The 12,964-nt window shown below is 46.1% G+C and overlaps 1 protein-coding gene across 4 annotated transcripts in view; it reads left to right on the top strand.

The window, feature by feature from the left end:
• COL14A1 (collagen type XIV alpha 1 chain) overlaps positions 1-6,532 on the top strand; it is a 120,003-nt gene extending 113,471 nt beyond the window's left edge. For 2 of the 4 annotated variants that reach the window (XM_035126181.2, XM_035126180.2), the window contains exons 46-48: positions 971-1,048; positions 1,303-1,458; positions 5,646-6,532. In XM_035126181.2, coding sequence (XP_034982072.2) covers positions 971-1,048; positions 1,303-1,458; positions 5,646-5,959 — 548 coding nt within the window. In that variant the 3' untranslated portion in view covers positions 5,960-6,532. Of the gene's footprint in view, positions 1-970; positions 1,049-1,302; positions 1,459-4,689 lie in introns of all 4 variants that reach the window. The other 2 variants (XM_060277650.1, XM_035126182.2) reach the window with 2 other exon arrangements.
• Positions 6,533-12,964: the final 6,432 nt, after the last annotated feature.

Here is a 12,964-nt window from a genome sequence, read left to right as displayed (position 1 = left end):
ACGAGGCTCATTCTTTGACAGATGCATGTATTTGGAATGCTGTCCATTTGAAATTTGGTTTACCTTGAATATGTAAATATTTGTCTTATTGGAACCACAAAAACTACAAGAAATATATTTCAGTGATTCTAATAAAACCAATACTGAAATTAAAATAAAGATCAATTTGACAGCATTCCAAATAAATGCAATATCTGTTGAAGAATGACCCTTTACATATAATTTATTCTTATTTAAGCTTAAATGTGCAGCATATTGTGTGTATATGTGTGTGATTCAAGTAGGAGTGGGAGGCCAGCCAGTCTTTAAGGTGCCACAAGACACTTCTGTTGTTTTTGTTGCTAAAGACTAACACAGCAAACTCTCTGGAAATTGTTCGTTTTATTGTTGGCATCTGTCTGTCTTGAGAGACAGTGGAGGTGTGTCCTATTCGGGGTCAAACTGTTGGGGAGTTACAGCACCTACTATGGCTGTAGAGTCCGATATTGGAGTGACAAGTTTTATTGCAGCTGGGGCAGATGAAGGTATCCGGTTGTGCCGCTGCAAATGCACCATGGCATTTCTTCTCTTCTCTGCTAAACGAATGTCAACAATAGCATACAAAATGGGGGTTTATGCTTTAACCAGAAGATTGAGGAGATCATGCAATGGGAAAGTGGAGGCCAAACCAGAACTGTTTTGTGAATCGACATAGCTTTAATATAAAATACGTTAGCAACTTCTGACTACCGTATCCCAGAACGGTCTTTATTTTGCTGTATGTCAGCAATGTCTTCTAAAGTGGCCCAACAGGACTGCGTAAAGAGCCACTATAACAGGAAACTAGCTATACCAACACCTTCCAACGAGGCTGTAACAGAGGACGCAACAGAGCCATTTCTCCTTAATTAATAAAAGATGCTCACGGAGAAGCATTAATCAACTCCCCCCTTCCCCATCTGTTCTGATTTTTATACTCTCTTCTTAACAGGTTTACCGGGAGAGAAGGGAGAGCGAGGGAACCCAGGTGTTGGGACCCAAGGCCCCCGGGGCTCACCAGGGGCAGCAGGTAAATTCACCATACTGACCATATGCCCAAATGATATGCAATGGTCAATACAATTAAATGTGCATTCCCACGCATAATAAACAACAGTCGGTACAAAGTAACGTCTGGATCCTTTACACAGAGTGGCTGTATCATAAAGAACATGTGTGCAATCATGTTCGGTTACTCAGGTAGTCTATACCTGATGTCTATACCTCTCATTCTGCGGCAGTGGCAAGGTGACGTTCTTACTGCCGCTTCTCTGTTCCATGCAGGGCCTCCAGGCGAAAGCCGCACAGGCGCCCCGGGACCACAAGGTTCACCAGGTCCAAGAGGACCACCTGGCCATACAGGTGCTCCTGGGCCGCATGGCACCTCAGGGCAACCAGGATACTGTGATCCCTCTTCCTGTGCTGGTTATGGAACAGGTGGTGAGTATGTTTTTCCAGGTTAGCCTCCCCCCCTCCCCACTTTGCTTCCCAGAAATGTCTTCAGAATGAGGTAGCTCAGTCAGTAGAGCACGGGACTCTTAATCTCAGGGTCGTAGGTTCTAGTCCCAGGTTGGGTGAAAGATTCCCGCGTTGTAGGGGGTTGACCCTCGTGGTTCCTTCCAGCTCTACGATCCTAGCGCTGAACTGTATTTTTTGTGATGCTCGATTTTCAATAAGTTGTGGCTTCGGGAACGAGGGAAAGGATCTGCAAAATCAGAAACAACACCCCCTCCTGCAGTCACACCTGTTTGCAGCCATTGCTCTCCCAAGTGATTTGGAAGCTATTCTTTTTACCTGAAAGGACCTTGTAATTAATTGCCCCAGCCCGCCAGGGATCTCATTGTCAATGTGATGGTGCCATGGGGGCGTGCAACCTAACCAGCTTAGCTACTTGGTCTCGGCAGCGAAGGCAAACAGAACTGCCCTGCCTTCTCTCCGAAGACCCTCGAAAGTGCATTTGGACACATATCTGTGGGTGCACTGAAGTACACACCCTTGTATTCTGACACAAATGTGCATCCGGGCCACTACGGATACAAAGTTAGTGGGCTTCCTCTTCCCCATAGACACACCCTTCTGAGCATCCCCTCCATGTTCACATATAAAAATAAAACATTTCCTGATCAGTCATTGATACCGTTTTAAACACTTCAAAAGAAAGCCATGCGCAGAATCTCAATGCATACAAAAACAACAAAGGCATATTAAAATCACAGAGACGTGGAGCATGTTTGCATGTTTTCTTACTGTAGGGACTTTTAGTTGAAGGGAGGGGATCCTAGAGAAGTTTGGGGTTTCTTTTAATTTTTTTAAATGTCAGTAAAGTAGCCAGGGTGGCCTTCCCGAAGCAGGGAGTTCCAAAGATGAGAACATAATGCTGAGGCTGGCTTCCCTTCCAAGGAAAGAGAATTCCAGAGAGCTGTTGCCACCGGGCTAAAAAAAAAAAACCCTTGCTGGCTTCCTTCACAATGGTGGCAGCGTTAGTGTAATGCGGTAGAAAATTATGTCAACTGATCATACTCTTTACCTAGGAGGCTCAGAGGAATAGAAGGAGAGCCTTCTGGATCAACCCAAGGGCCCATCTAGTCCAGCCTCCTGTTCACACACAGTAGCCAATCAGTTACCTGTGGGATAGCCTGTAAGCAGGACCTGAACCCACGAGCACTCAGTTTCCACCCATTGGTATTCAAAAGCATACAGCCTGCTCCGACTGTGGAAGCAGAGCATAGCCATCATGGCAAGCAGCCATCCACAGACTTCTGCTCTGTGAATTGGTCTTGATCCTCTGTTAAATTGGTGGCTATCCCTGTCTCCTATGGGAGTGAGCTGCTTAGTTTAACCCAGGTGGTGCTGTGGGCTAAACCACTGAGCCTAGGGCTTACTGATCAGAAGGTCGGCGGTTCGAATCCCTGTGACGGGGTGAGCTCCCGTTGCTTGGTCCCAGCTCCTGCCAACCTAGCAGTTTGAAAGCACGTCAAAATGCAAGTAGATAAATAGGAACCGCTACAGCGGGAAGGTAAACAGCGTTTCCATGTGCTGCTCTGGTTTGCCAGAAGCGACTTTGTCATGATGGCCACATGACCTGGAAGCTATACATCGGCTCCCTCGGCCAATAATGCGAGATGAGCGCGCAACCCCAGAGTCGGTCACGACTGGACCTAATGGTCAGGGGTCCCTTTACCTCAGGCATCCCCAAACTGCGGCCCTCCAGATGTTTTGGCCTACAACTCCCATGATCCCTAGCTAACAGGACCAATGGTCGGGGAAGATGGGAATTGTAGTCCAAAACATCTGGAGGGCCGAAGTTTGGGGATGCCTGCTTTACCTTTACCCTGTCTCCTATGGGAGTGAGCTGCTTAGTTTAACTATGCATTGTTTGAAGAAGCGCTTTATTTTATCTGTCCTGAATCCTCTGACATTGAGCCAGAGGCCGTCTTAAGCATATCGGGCTCCCTGGCGCCATGGTGCGAAGATTGCTCCGGCGCGCCCCCCCGCCCCATTTCCCACTGTGGCTGTCTGGCGGGCACAGCGCGCAGCACCCCCCTGCGCCACCCAGCCTTGCCTTAGAGCCGGCCCTGCATTGAGCTCCATTGGATATCCATGAGTCCTAGTGTTAATGGGAGAGTGCTTAGGAGAGGAATCATAAACATTGTAGTCTACTTCATTGGGTCAGGGAACATGCCCAGTTATCTCATTCAAAGAGGAAAAGCAACCTTTTAACCTTGTAACTGAAGCAATTAAAACCCCATATAAAAACCAAAGAGCGTGTGAAGTGCAGGGCGTTTTGTTTCTTTGTCTCTTGTGCTTGTCATGTGCCATTGTCACATTGTCTAAAATAACCCAGTCCAAGTTTCTTGAATGTCTTGTTTGTGTCATCCATCTCCTGGTTTTAACCTGATCTGCCTTGGGTGGTTGGTTGGTTGGTTTGGAAATCCGAAGCTGAGAAGCTCCTCGTTCATGTTTGTCTAAACAGCATGGGAGACCTGAGTGTCACTAACTAAGCCTCTTGTAATAATCTGAATTGGCAGTGCATATAGTTGTAATTCATGAATAACAGTCTTTTTTTTAAAAAAAAGAGGAATCGGACTAAAATACCCCCATTGCATGGAGAGATTGTGTTGTCTTGAACAGTGGTTTTCAAATGGTGTTCCTTGAGAGCATTATCTGTGACTGGCTCCGCCCATTTTACCTTTGGCCACACCCACTGTTGGCATTATCATCTTCTGCCAAACATATGTGTGTGTGTGTGTGTGTTGGGTGAATTGTCAACCAAGCCTCAGAATTCTCTGCAACATGGAGATTTCCCATGGTAAGCAAACTGATACGAAAAACTCCTCAAGGACCTTGAAAAACACTGTTTGGTATCCAAGGGGCCATGGAAGGAAGGGGTAGGAATTTTGACACAAGTTCATGTACTGCATGTGAATGTTTTTTTTATTCTTTCTTGTTTCGGTTTGCAAAGCATGAAGCAAAGCCTTAGGTTGTACTTATTAGTTTGAGACTCAGTCTTGGTTACAGCTTAAGTCGCAAGATTAACCTGTAGTTGAACTGGCCTCGGAGACCTTTGTTTGTTTCACTGACCTGTATGTATTTCTCTGTTGTTCACCTGCTCCTGTCCCTCTTCCCCTCTTCCCCCCACCCCTCATCTTGGTTCGTTTTCGATTTCCGAAGGCTCATTCCCTTACAATGGCTACCCATACGGAAGGTGAAATCGGGTAGAGTCTGGTTTTTCTTTCTCATATGGACGAAGGTCAGAATGGCAACTACTGAACAGCCCCCATGCTTTCCCACCAGCAACACCGAATACTATTATTATCACCACTAACAAAGGATGCCTGCTCTAGTTTTCTTATGCTTTCTGCTAGAATTAAAACACTTGGCACATTTCTCCACGGTGCGCATTGCTAGGCACAAGCAACCATTGGGCAGGCTGTTATCCAGAACAGGGTTGTATCAAAGCCCTGGGAGAGCTTTTGGAAAGGGAGAGCTTCACTTATTTGAGCAAAACAAGTGGGAACGACAACAAGTTATTGCAGGTTGGAGTGTTCCTATTTAGGCCTCCAGCAAGCCAGCCAGATCCCATATGCAGGATTCTCCATTGAATCACGGTCTTTTGCTTTAACTTTCCCCCCACTGAAATAAATGAGGGCTAAACACACTTAATCAGGGCTGGGTTGTGTCTACTGGTTCTTAAGCTTCTCCATGTTCCCCACCCCCCACCCCTAACCACGCTGTGTAACAGAAAACTCATATCTAAAACAATTAGCGCACTGTTACTGCTGGTGTCGGTTTCCAACTAACAGGAAGATCATAAATCTTCCCCCATTCACTGGTGCTGATTTAATCTTACAAGGTCGACTGCTTTGCAAGTAGAAGTAGCCGAGAGCAGCCTTTCTCAACCTTGGCCTCCCCACTCCCCCGATGATATTGGACTACAACTGCCATCATCCCTAGCTAGCAGGACCAGTGGTTAAGGATGATGGGAGTTGTAGTCCAACCGCATCTGGGGACACAAAGTTGAGAAAAAGGTTGCTCTATAGAGAGCAATATTCAACCAAGCTCCTAACGATTGCTTCTATTTTGCTTTCCTCTTGCGTTAACTGTGCGGCTCCTCTTGGCGAGTTAAGGTGGATATGGGGACCCAACTGATCAAGAGATCCCTGTCGTGCCGTTACCGCACAACTCCTACCAGCTCTATGACTCCGAGGACCTTTATGATGATGACGATGATCAAGAGCCTTATCTAGTGCATGGATCCTACCACCACCCGCAGTCCCCCTACCCAGCACCTCGCCTGGCTCAGCCAGAGTTCACACCTGTGCGGGAAGAAATGGGGGCTCTCGAACTGAGATCCCCCGGAATAAGCCACATTTCAAGAAGAATCTCCAAAAGAAGCACCGGTTCTCTGAGGCTCAAGAGGAAGGTTAAGAAAACCTCTTAACGAACTATTTCTTTTTCTCTCTCTGTGCATTATATACATGAATCTTTTAGGCCTCTGTCCAGTTGCCTAATGTTGTCGTGGGAATTGTTTACAGGCTCATATGTTAAAGGGAAAAAAGGAATATTGTACATTACCACTTTGGAAGAATGGGGGTGGGGTAGGGTGATAGCGAATTTCATTGCATGCCAGAAGTTATTAGCTTTGTAGGGGTTTATTGTTAGATGGAAACTCCAAGGGACATTTCTGTAGATCTTTGTAGTTATTGTATTAGAATGGTTCGATGCACATTTCAAAACACTCCATCACCAGCTGATATATCTGAATAAGTCAAGGAGCTCATATCACTGTTTCCTGCTTTCTGAATTTCTCTGCCTGAATTTTGATTGTGTGCTTTACTTGCAAAGTAACCCTTATGAAGCCAACTGTGTTGGTTGATTTTTTTAAAATCATTTCCTTCGAAGATTTATATAAAGTGGGATTTTCTTCCCACAGCATTCTTATTAAATACCTATTAGAAACACACTAATAATTTATTGTGGGTCTATCACTACTCCATTTTTATATACAAATAAACGTGGCAAACTTTTATAAATAATTTCATCTGTTGTGTTTATTATTTTTAAGAGCCCACGACTGTGGTATGAAGTTTAATCTGGGGATTCCTGAGATCTATAAAAAAAATAAACATAAACACCTCCATCCAAAAATCCTCGCAAGTTCCAGTTGCGAGATTGCTCTGTCCATGGAAGCATTTCTGCTTGACTCTTAGATGTGATTTCTGCATTGCAGGGGGTTGGATTAGATGATTCTACAAGTTTCACACTTCGCTTAAAACATAACAACTCTTCTAATTCTTCCCTTGCTGGATTGGGATACGTATGTCAGACAGTTCAGGGCCATTTCACAGCTCACAAGATGTACCTCTGGACTGATTTGGGAGAGCATGTTGCATGCATGGGGGAAAGAGAGGACGAGAAGTTCTGTTGTACATGCATACTTCCTAGTGCTGATGGTAGTGGCATAGCGTGGGTTGCCAGTGCCCAAGGCGGGTGGGTGGGAGGGAAAGGGACGGAGTACACATGTGCACTTAACTGCCTAACAGCATCCGCCTCACCCAGGACATCACAGCCGCAGAGATAAGAAAAGAGGGGTCATTCTGTTGTCCAGAGAGGTCACTTCCTGGTTAACGTGGAGAAGCCCAGCAGAGCCCAGTGACGGAAACACACAGCTGTATTGAGACAGCACTGGGTGTTGAAATTTTGCACCCCTTAACAATTTTGTGCCCCAGGCAACCATCCCTGTGCCTCCTGTGTCCTCGCAGGGGCACACCAGTTGAATAGCACCCTAAGTTTTCAGAGGGTTTCTCTGCCTTAGCAGAGGGGCAATGCTGTTGCTGAGTTTTTGGCACTTTCCACAACACTGGCATGGACCCCAAATGCACCATTCGAACAACATCAGTTGCAGGTAAGCAACCTGTATTTTCTGCGGTTTAACACCTAAGCATTTGTTGTACAATAACTCCCACTTATTACCCATCTAATCTTTATTCCCCCCCCCCAGCTTAGTATGCTACAAGCATCTGTCTTGTTTATCTGAAGGGATGCTCACCTCGAGTGTTTTAGATTTCTCATGCCTGTGTATCGCATTACTATGAGAAAATATCTCCCCTGCAATTGAAAACCTTTTCCCATATAAAACTTGCTTAAAGACTGTCATGAGCTATTCTCCAGCAAGATGGCCACATATGTCTATGTGCTGCATATTTATTCCAGAAATGGTGTCCCTTGTAGCCAACTCATTCCTCTCATTCTCTTATAATTAGGTCAGAATATGTTGGAAATCTGAGGCTGCTGAAAGGCTCTGATTATTTTCCCCACTGATAATTTATGTCAGAAATGTTGGAATGATATAGTATAGATTAATTGATTCTGATTACATTTCATGCCATGATGTCTGTACATTCTTATGCTGCTATTCTTTGCCAGAAAATGCTGATTTCTCAAGCTTCTTCACATCAGAAGAAATAAACGAGAGGGTCTTTCTTCTAGATTTTAAAAGCAAATTGGTGGCCTCTTAGCTTGATCTACACTGGGATCTAGAATAGGAGGCCTTGGCCCTTTGCCGTGCACTAGAGTTCTGATCCAGATCATCAGGCCTCAAGCACATGCTATTTGCAATCGGGTTAAAGCTTCCATTTGGTCCAATGGGAACTTTGATTTCCAGTACATGCTCACATTCTCGTTTCATCTGTGCTGCCTTGGTCATGTCCACAGAATGGAAGATGGCAAGATCTCCAAGGATGTGCTCTGCAGGGAGTTGGCTTCAGGTACAAGGCCTGTTGGCAGATCAACTCTGCACTACAAAGATGTCTGCAAACGAGACGTGAAGGCTAGCAACATCAACCCTGACAAGCTGCATACTGACAAGCTGGAACGTGTCCAGAAGAGGGCAACCAAAATGGTCAAAGGCCTGGAAACAATGCCTTATGAGGAACGGCTTAGGGAGCTGGGTATGTTTAGCCTGGAGAAGAGAAGGTTAAGGGTTGATATGATAGCCATGTTCAAATATATAAAATGATGTCATATAGAGGAGGGTGAAAGGTTGTTTTCTGCTGCTCCAGAGAAGCGGACACGGAGCAATGGATTCAAACTACAAGAAAGAAGACTCCACCTAAACATTAGGAAGAACTTCCTGACAGAGCTGTTCAGCAGTGGAATTTGCTGCCAAGGAGTGTGGTGGAGTCTCCTTCTTTGGAGGTCTTTAAGCAGAGGCTTGACAGGCATATGTCAAGAATGCTTTGATGGTGTTTCCTGCTTGGCAGGGGGTTGGACTGGATGGCCCTTGTGGTCTCTTCCAACTCTATGATTCTATGATTCTAACCCTGCTGTGTGGGAATCCCTTGCAGACGACCGCAGTGCCTGGAGGCAGCCAGGTTGTGCATCTGCAGCAGTGACCAGCAGAGGAATGACGGCTAGGAGGAGCGCAGACAGAAGAAACACCGTGGTGCACCTGTATCAGCACAACCGGAGGCCTTCATCTGCCCCAGCTGCAACAAAACATGTCTCTCCCACATCGGTCTCTACAGCCACAGCAGGCATTGTAGCTGTCCAAATGGAAGGTACGCACTTCCATTGTCTCCCGAAGTCAGACGAGTGCCAACTTCTGAAATAAATCCATGTCTGTGTTTCCCAAACTAAGATGCTGCAAGACCTGAGGTGTGCCACGTTGGACAGCCAGCACTCTATGGCTGTCAGAAGCGCTGGAGTCAGGGGCAGGGAGAGTGAGGAGAACCTATTTGGTACTGATCTGCCTCCTCCAGACCAATATACTGTACATGTATCATCAAGTGGGAGTAAGGAGGTACCCAAGATGCTATAGCAGCAGCTTGCACTGTATCTGATAAGCACAGGGAGAGCCGCCCTAGAAACGTCACCATTGGCCCAAATTAGGATCCACCCACCAGTCTTGACTACGGCAAACGGAACAGTAGGATGCAAGCAAGGACTAGTAAGTGGGCGATCCTACAGTTGCCAGGAGTCCTTCCCATTGCTCTGGAAACTGATTAGGCAAATTAAGCAGATATATTGGCTGGCTCCCAGCTAAGGTTGGTTTAGCCGATTCCTGCATTGCAGGGGGCTGGATTGGATGACCCTCTGGGTCCCTTCCAACGCTGCAGTTCTATGGTGGTATGAAATGAAGTGAAACTAAGTTAATCTGGATCAAATATGAATAGAGAAATGGAATTAGGCGTGGCTCCAGTTTCAGTTGCACCAGACGGCAAAGTCTGGGAAACAAAGTACTGGAGGTGGTAATAAATCAATGCTGCCTCTTAATGAAGACATCTTACAGTTTGTAGGCTAAAGATCAATTTTGTACCCAAAATGAAATGGAATCCCTGTGCACACACACACACACACTCCCGGCCAAAGATACACTGCACCCAAATTGCCTCAGTAGACACACATATTGGTCCACATTATGTTCCGCGATGCTGATTTTTGTGGCTCTGGTAAGGTTCCTAAAATTACATACTCCATTATATCCTGTCCAAGATTTTGACAGTATGTTTTAACCCAACTCCCCACAAAATCATGACCTAATATTGCAGCTGGTGGGTTTTTTTTTTGCAGTGATTAAGATTTACCTTAGATGAATATCTGGTCCATTAACTAAGCATACAGTATTAACAAGCAATCTGAAAACAGAGTAAATTGCAGTTCATGACTGACTGGCTGTAGACAGCATCCAAGGATATGCCAGGACCTGTTGGAATTGTTCCCAAAATTAAACGTGAGAGGGAATGGCTCCTAGTATTTCATATGCTGTGCAGGATTACGTACGGTGCGAGCCCAATTTGCTAAATGGCCCGCAATGTAAATATCTGCGTAAACAGTTATGCAGGATTGACAATAGGAGGGCCAGAACTTCCTCTGAAAAACTTCCGCACCGAGAGAATGGCTCACTATCCAACAACAAGCAGAGAGAAGACTCGGAACGACAAAGAAAGTAAAATAAGATACAGGATTATGCCCAAACCTTGCTATAAAACTCTGCATATTCAGATTTACAAACAGCCAGAGTTTGCCCATTTCCTTACATGTTTGTGCTTTGGCGTCCGTCATTTTCAGGCAGACACCATGCAGGGAGGTCGGACAAAGCACAATTAGAAATATTCTCACAGGTATCAATGGGAATCGTGAATTTGTTATGCAAACGCTCGCCTGATTTCCAAGGAATGCATTGCGTTCCGTAAGCAGGACCTATGTATATGTGAGCATATTGCCGGCCTTACCTACCTACCTGTGGAAAGTAACACATTCCTCTGTTTGACCAGCTTGGATAAAAGATTTTTTTTTAAAAAAAAGTTAAGTGGACAACTGAGTAGACTTGGGGAAATGCTCACAGAGAAACTGACCATAGTTTGCCAGGAGGGCAGAGTGTCCAAGTCGCAGCTTTTGCGTGAGAACGATCATAATGAGCAGTGAGCTATAATTTTTAATGACGGTTGTGCTATGCAGGCTATATGAAGTTCACACCGCCTATTAATCTCTCACTCTCTTTCCCCTTGACCAAAATTTATCACTCGCAACTTGGCTTCTTTAACTCCAGCCAACAGTGCTAAGACCTAAGTGCATGTCATAAAACAGGAACAACTGCCAGAACATTTGTTATGGCCACTGGGGTTGACTTTTTGTAGTGTCAGGACTAAATCATACCCGTAGTCTTGATAACTATATTCGATTTGTTCAAATAATTGATGTCATAGGAAAACTGCGTTGCACCCAGGAAAGGAGAAAACATCATGCCCTCTGATAACAGTTCAGTAACAATGCCCATTTTGCAGATTTTTGAACATTTTTATTTATCATTTTATACATGTGCCAAAAGAAGCAAGAGGCAGATGTGTAGCATCAAGATTTCTTCCAAAACCCAGTCATTTTTAACCTTAGGAGAGTTGCCGATTTTGCTAGATGTTCCAAGAAGTCAGAGCAACTCCAAAGCATTTAACACAGGAGGAACAACTGAGAGGGCCTAACTCAACACCTACACTGTAATTTAGGAAAAGATGCTGTGTTTTGCCGAAGCAGTTCAAAACACATTCTTCAATAGACTGAGCAACCTGGGAATCTCAACAGCTCTGAGCATTGCTCCCAGCAGGGCCGGCTCTAGGCCTGCCCCCGGTGGCGCGGGGCGCCAGGCCACCAGGGGTGCCGCTGCACCCGCTGAAAGGCATGGCTGAGGCTGCCCGAGGCGCGCCTCCGCTGTTCAGCGGCTTCAGGCCGCTCTCTGGAGGCACGCAGGCCTGGGGCCGCCTCCGCCGCAAGCAGGGGCGTCGCAACAGGGGGCGGGCAGCACCCCCTGGCCCAGGGCCGGCCCTACGGCAGGCTGGGTGGCGCAGTGCAGTGGCGCCCGCCCGCCGCGCTGGGAAACGGGGCGGGGGGGGGGCGCCAGAGGGATCCGTCTCACCACGGCGCCAGGGTGTCAGGCATGCTTAAGACGGCCCTGGCTCCCAGTCTACCGGTGGTCCAAACATCCCCACCTCAAGACACACACATTAATAACGTGGCCAGAGAAGCAACCGTTGTACCGCTCCCATCTGTTGGGAGTCAATGGGAGGGGAATGACTTACACCAGATCTTGTCCTCTCAAAAGATTCCTGCCGAACAAGAAGTTCAAATTCAGTCTAGGTGTGCTCATTCCATAGGCATCCAAGACACACCTTGCTTTCCATGGCTTGAATTTTGCTGTCAAGAGTCTTCTGGAACTGTTCCAATATGTTGGAGGAGGGGTCCGACAGTAGACATTTCACTGCTGCAAAACTCTCCCCATAAGCAGAGCGGCATTTCAAGGGTTTTCAGCCTAGAGGACCTCAGGAACAGAGCCACACCCCGTGTTAAACTACACTGGCGCTAATCCAGACCTATGTACCTAGCAGCAGTGTGCTGAGTGTTTGTTATCTTTTGTCTTTCAGTGGATGGCGAAAACCATTCTCTTTCGTTGGGCATCAGAATGTTGCTGTGTTTCTTCTCTAGTGTCCTTGCTTCTATGTAATTGGTTACTGCATTGTGGTGTACTGAGCTGGAGTGCTGTGGTTTTTATTTTTGTTTGAACTTTAATTGCATGCATTTTTATTGTTTCTGCTTTAATTGCTTGCATGCATGTTGCTCTAGAGGCCTATGGAGAAAGCGCAGCAAACAAAACAAATTCCAACTATAGCAAGCTACCCAATAAATGGTTGGTGATGTTAACTTATGCACTGGTAAGCTACCTTATAGGTGAATCCAAGTTTAATGTCACTCTCCTTTTTGGCAGAAGGGAGTACGGCACTGTCTCTAATGACAGTCCTAGCTGTCTATCAACCCTGTTCTGCACCCACAGTTCCCGCTCCAGGATGTGTGTACAAAAGTCTTTGCTAGAGCAGGACGCCTAAACTTAAGTGTGAGGTCATTGGCTAACTGCAGGCTGCAGCAGGAATATGACAATCTAGCAGCCAGCACACTTGCT

Source organism: Zootoca vivipara, chromosome 8, assembly GCF_963506605.1.
Source record: "Zootoca vivipara chromosome 8, rZooViv1.1, whole genome shotgun sequence".
Taxonomy (NCBI): Eukaryota; Metazoa; Chordata; class Lepidosauria; order Squamata; family Lacertidae; genus Zootoca; species Zootoca vivipara.
Note: the sequence above shows the minus strand (reverse complement) of the source record. Positions and strands in the feature narration are given on the sequence as shown.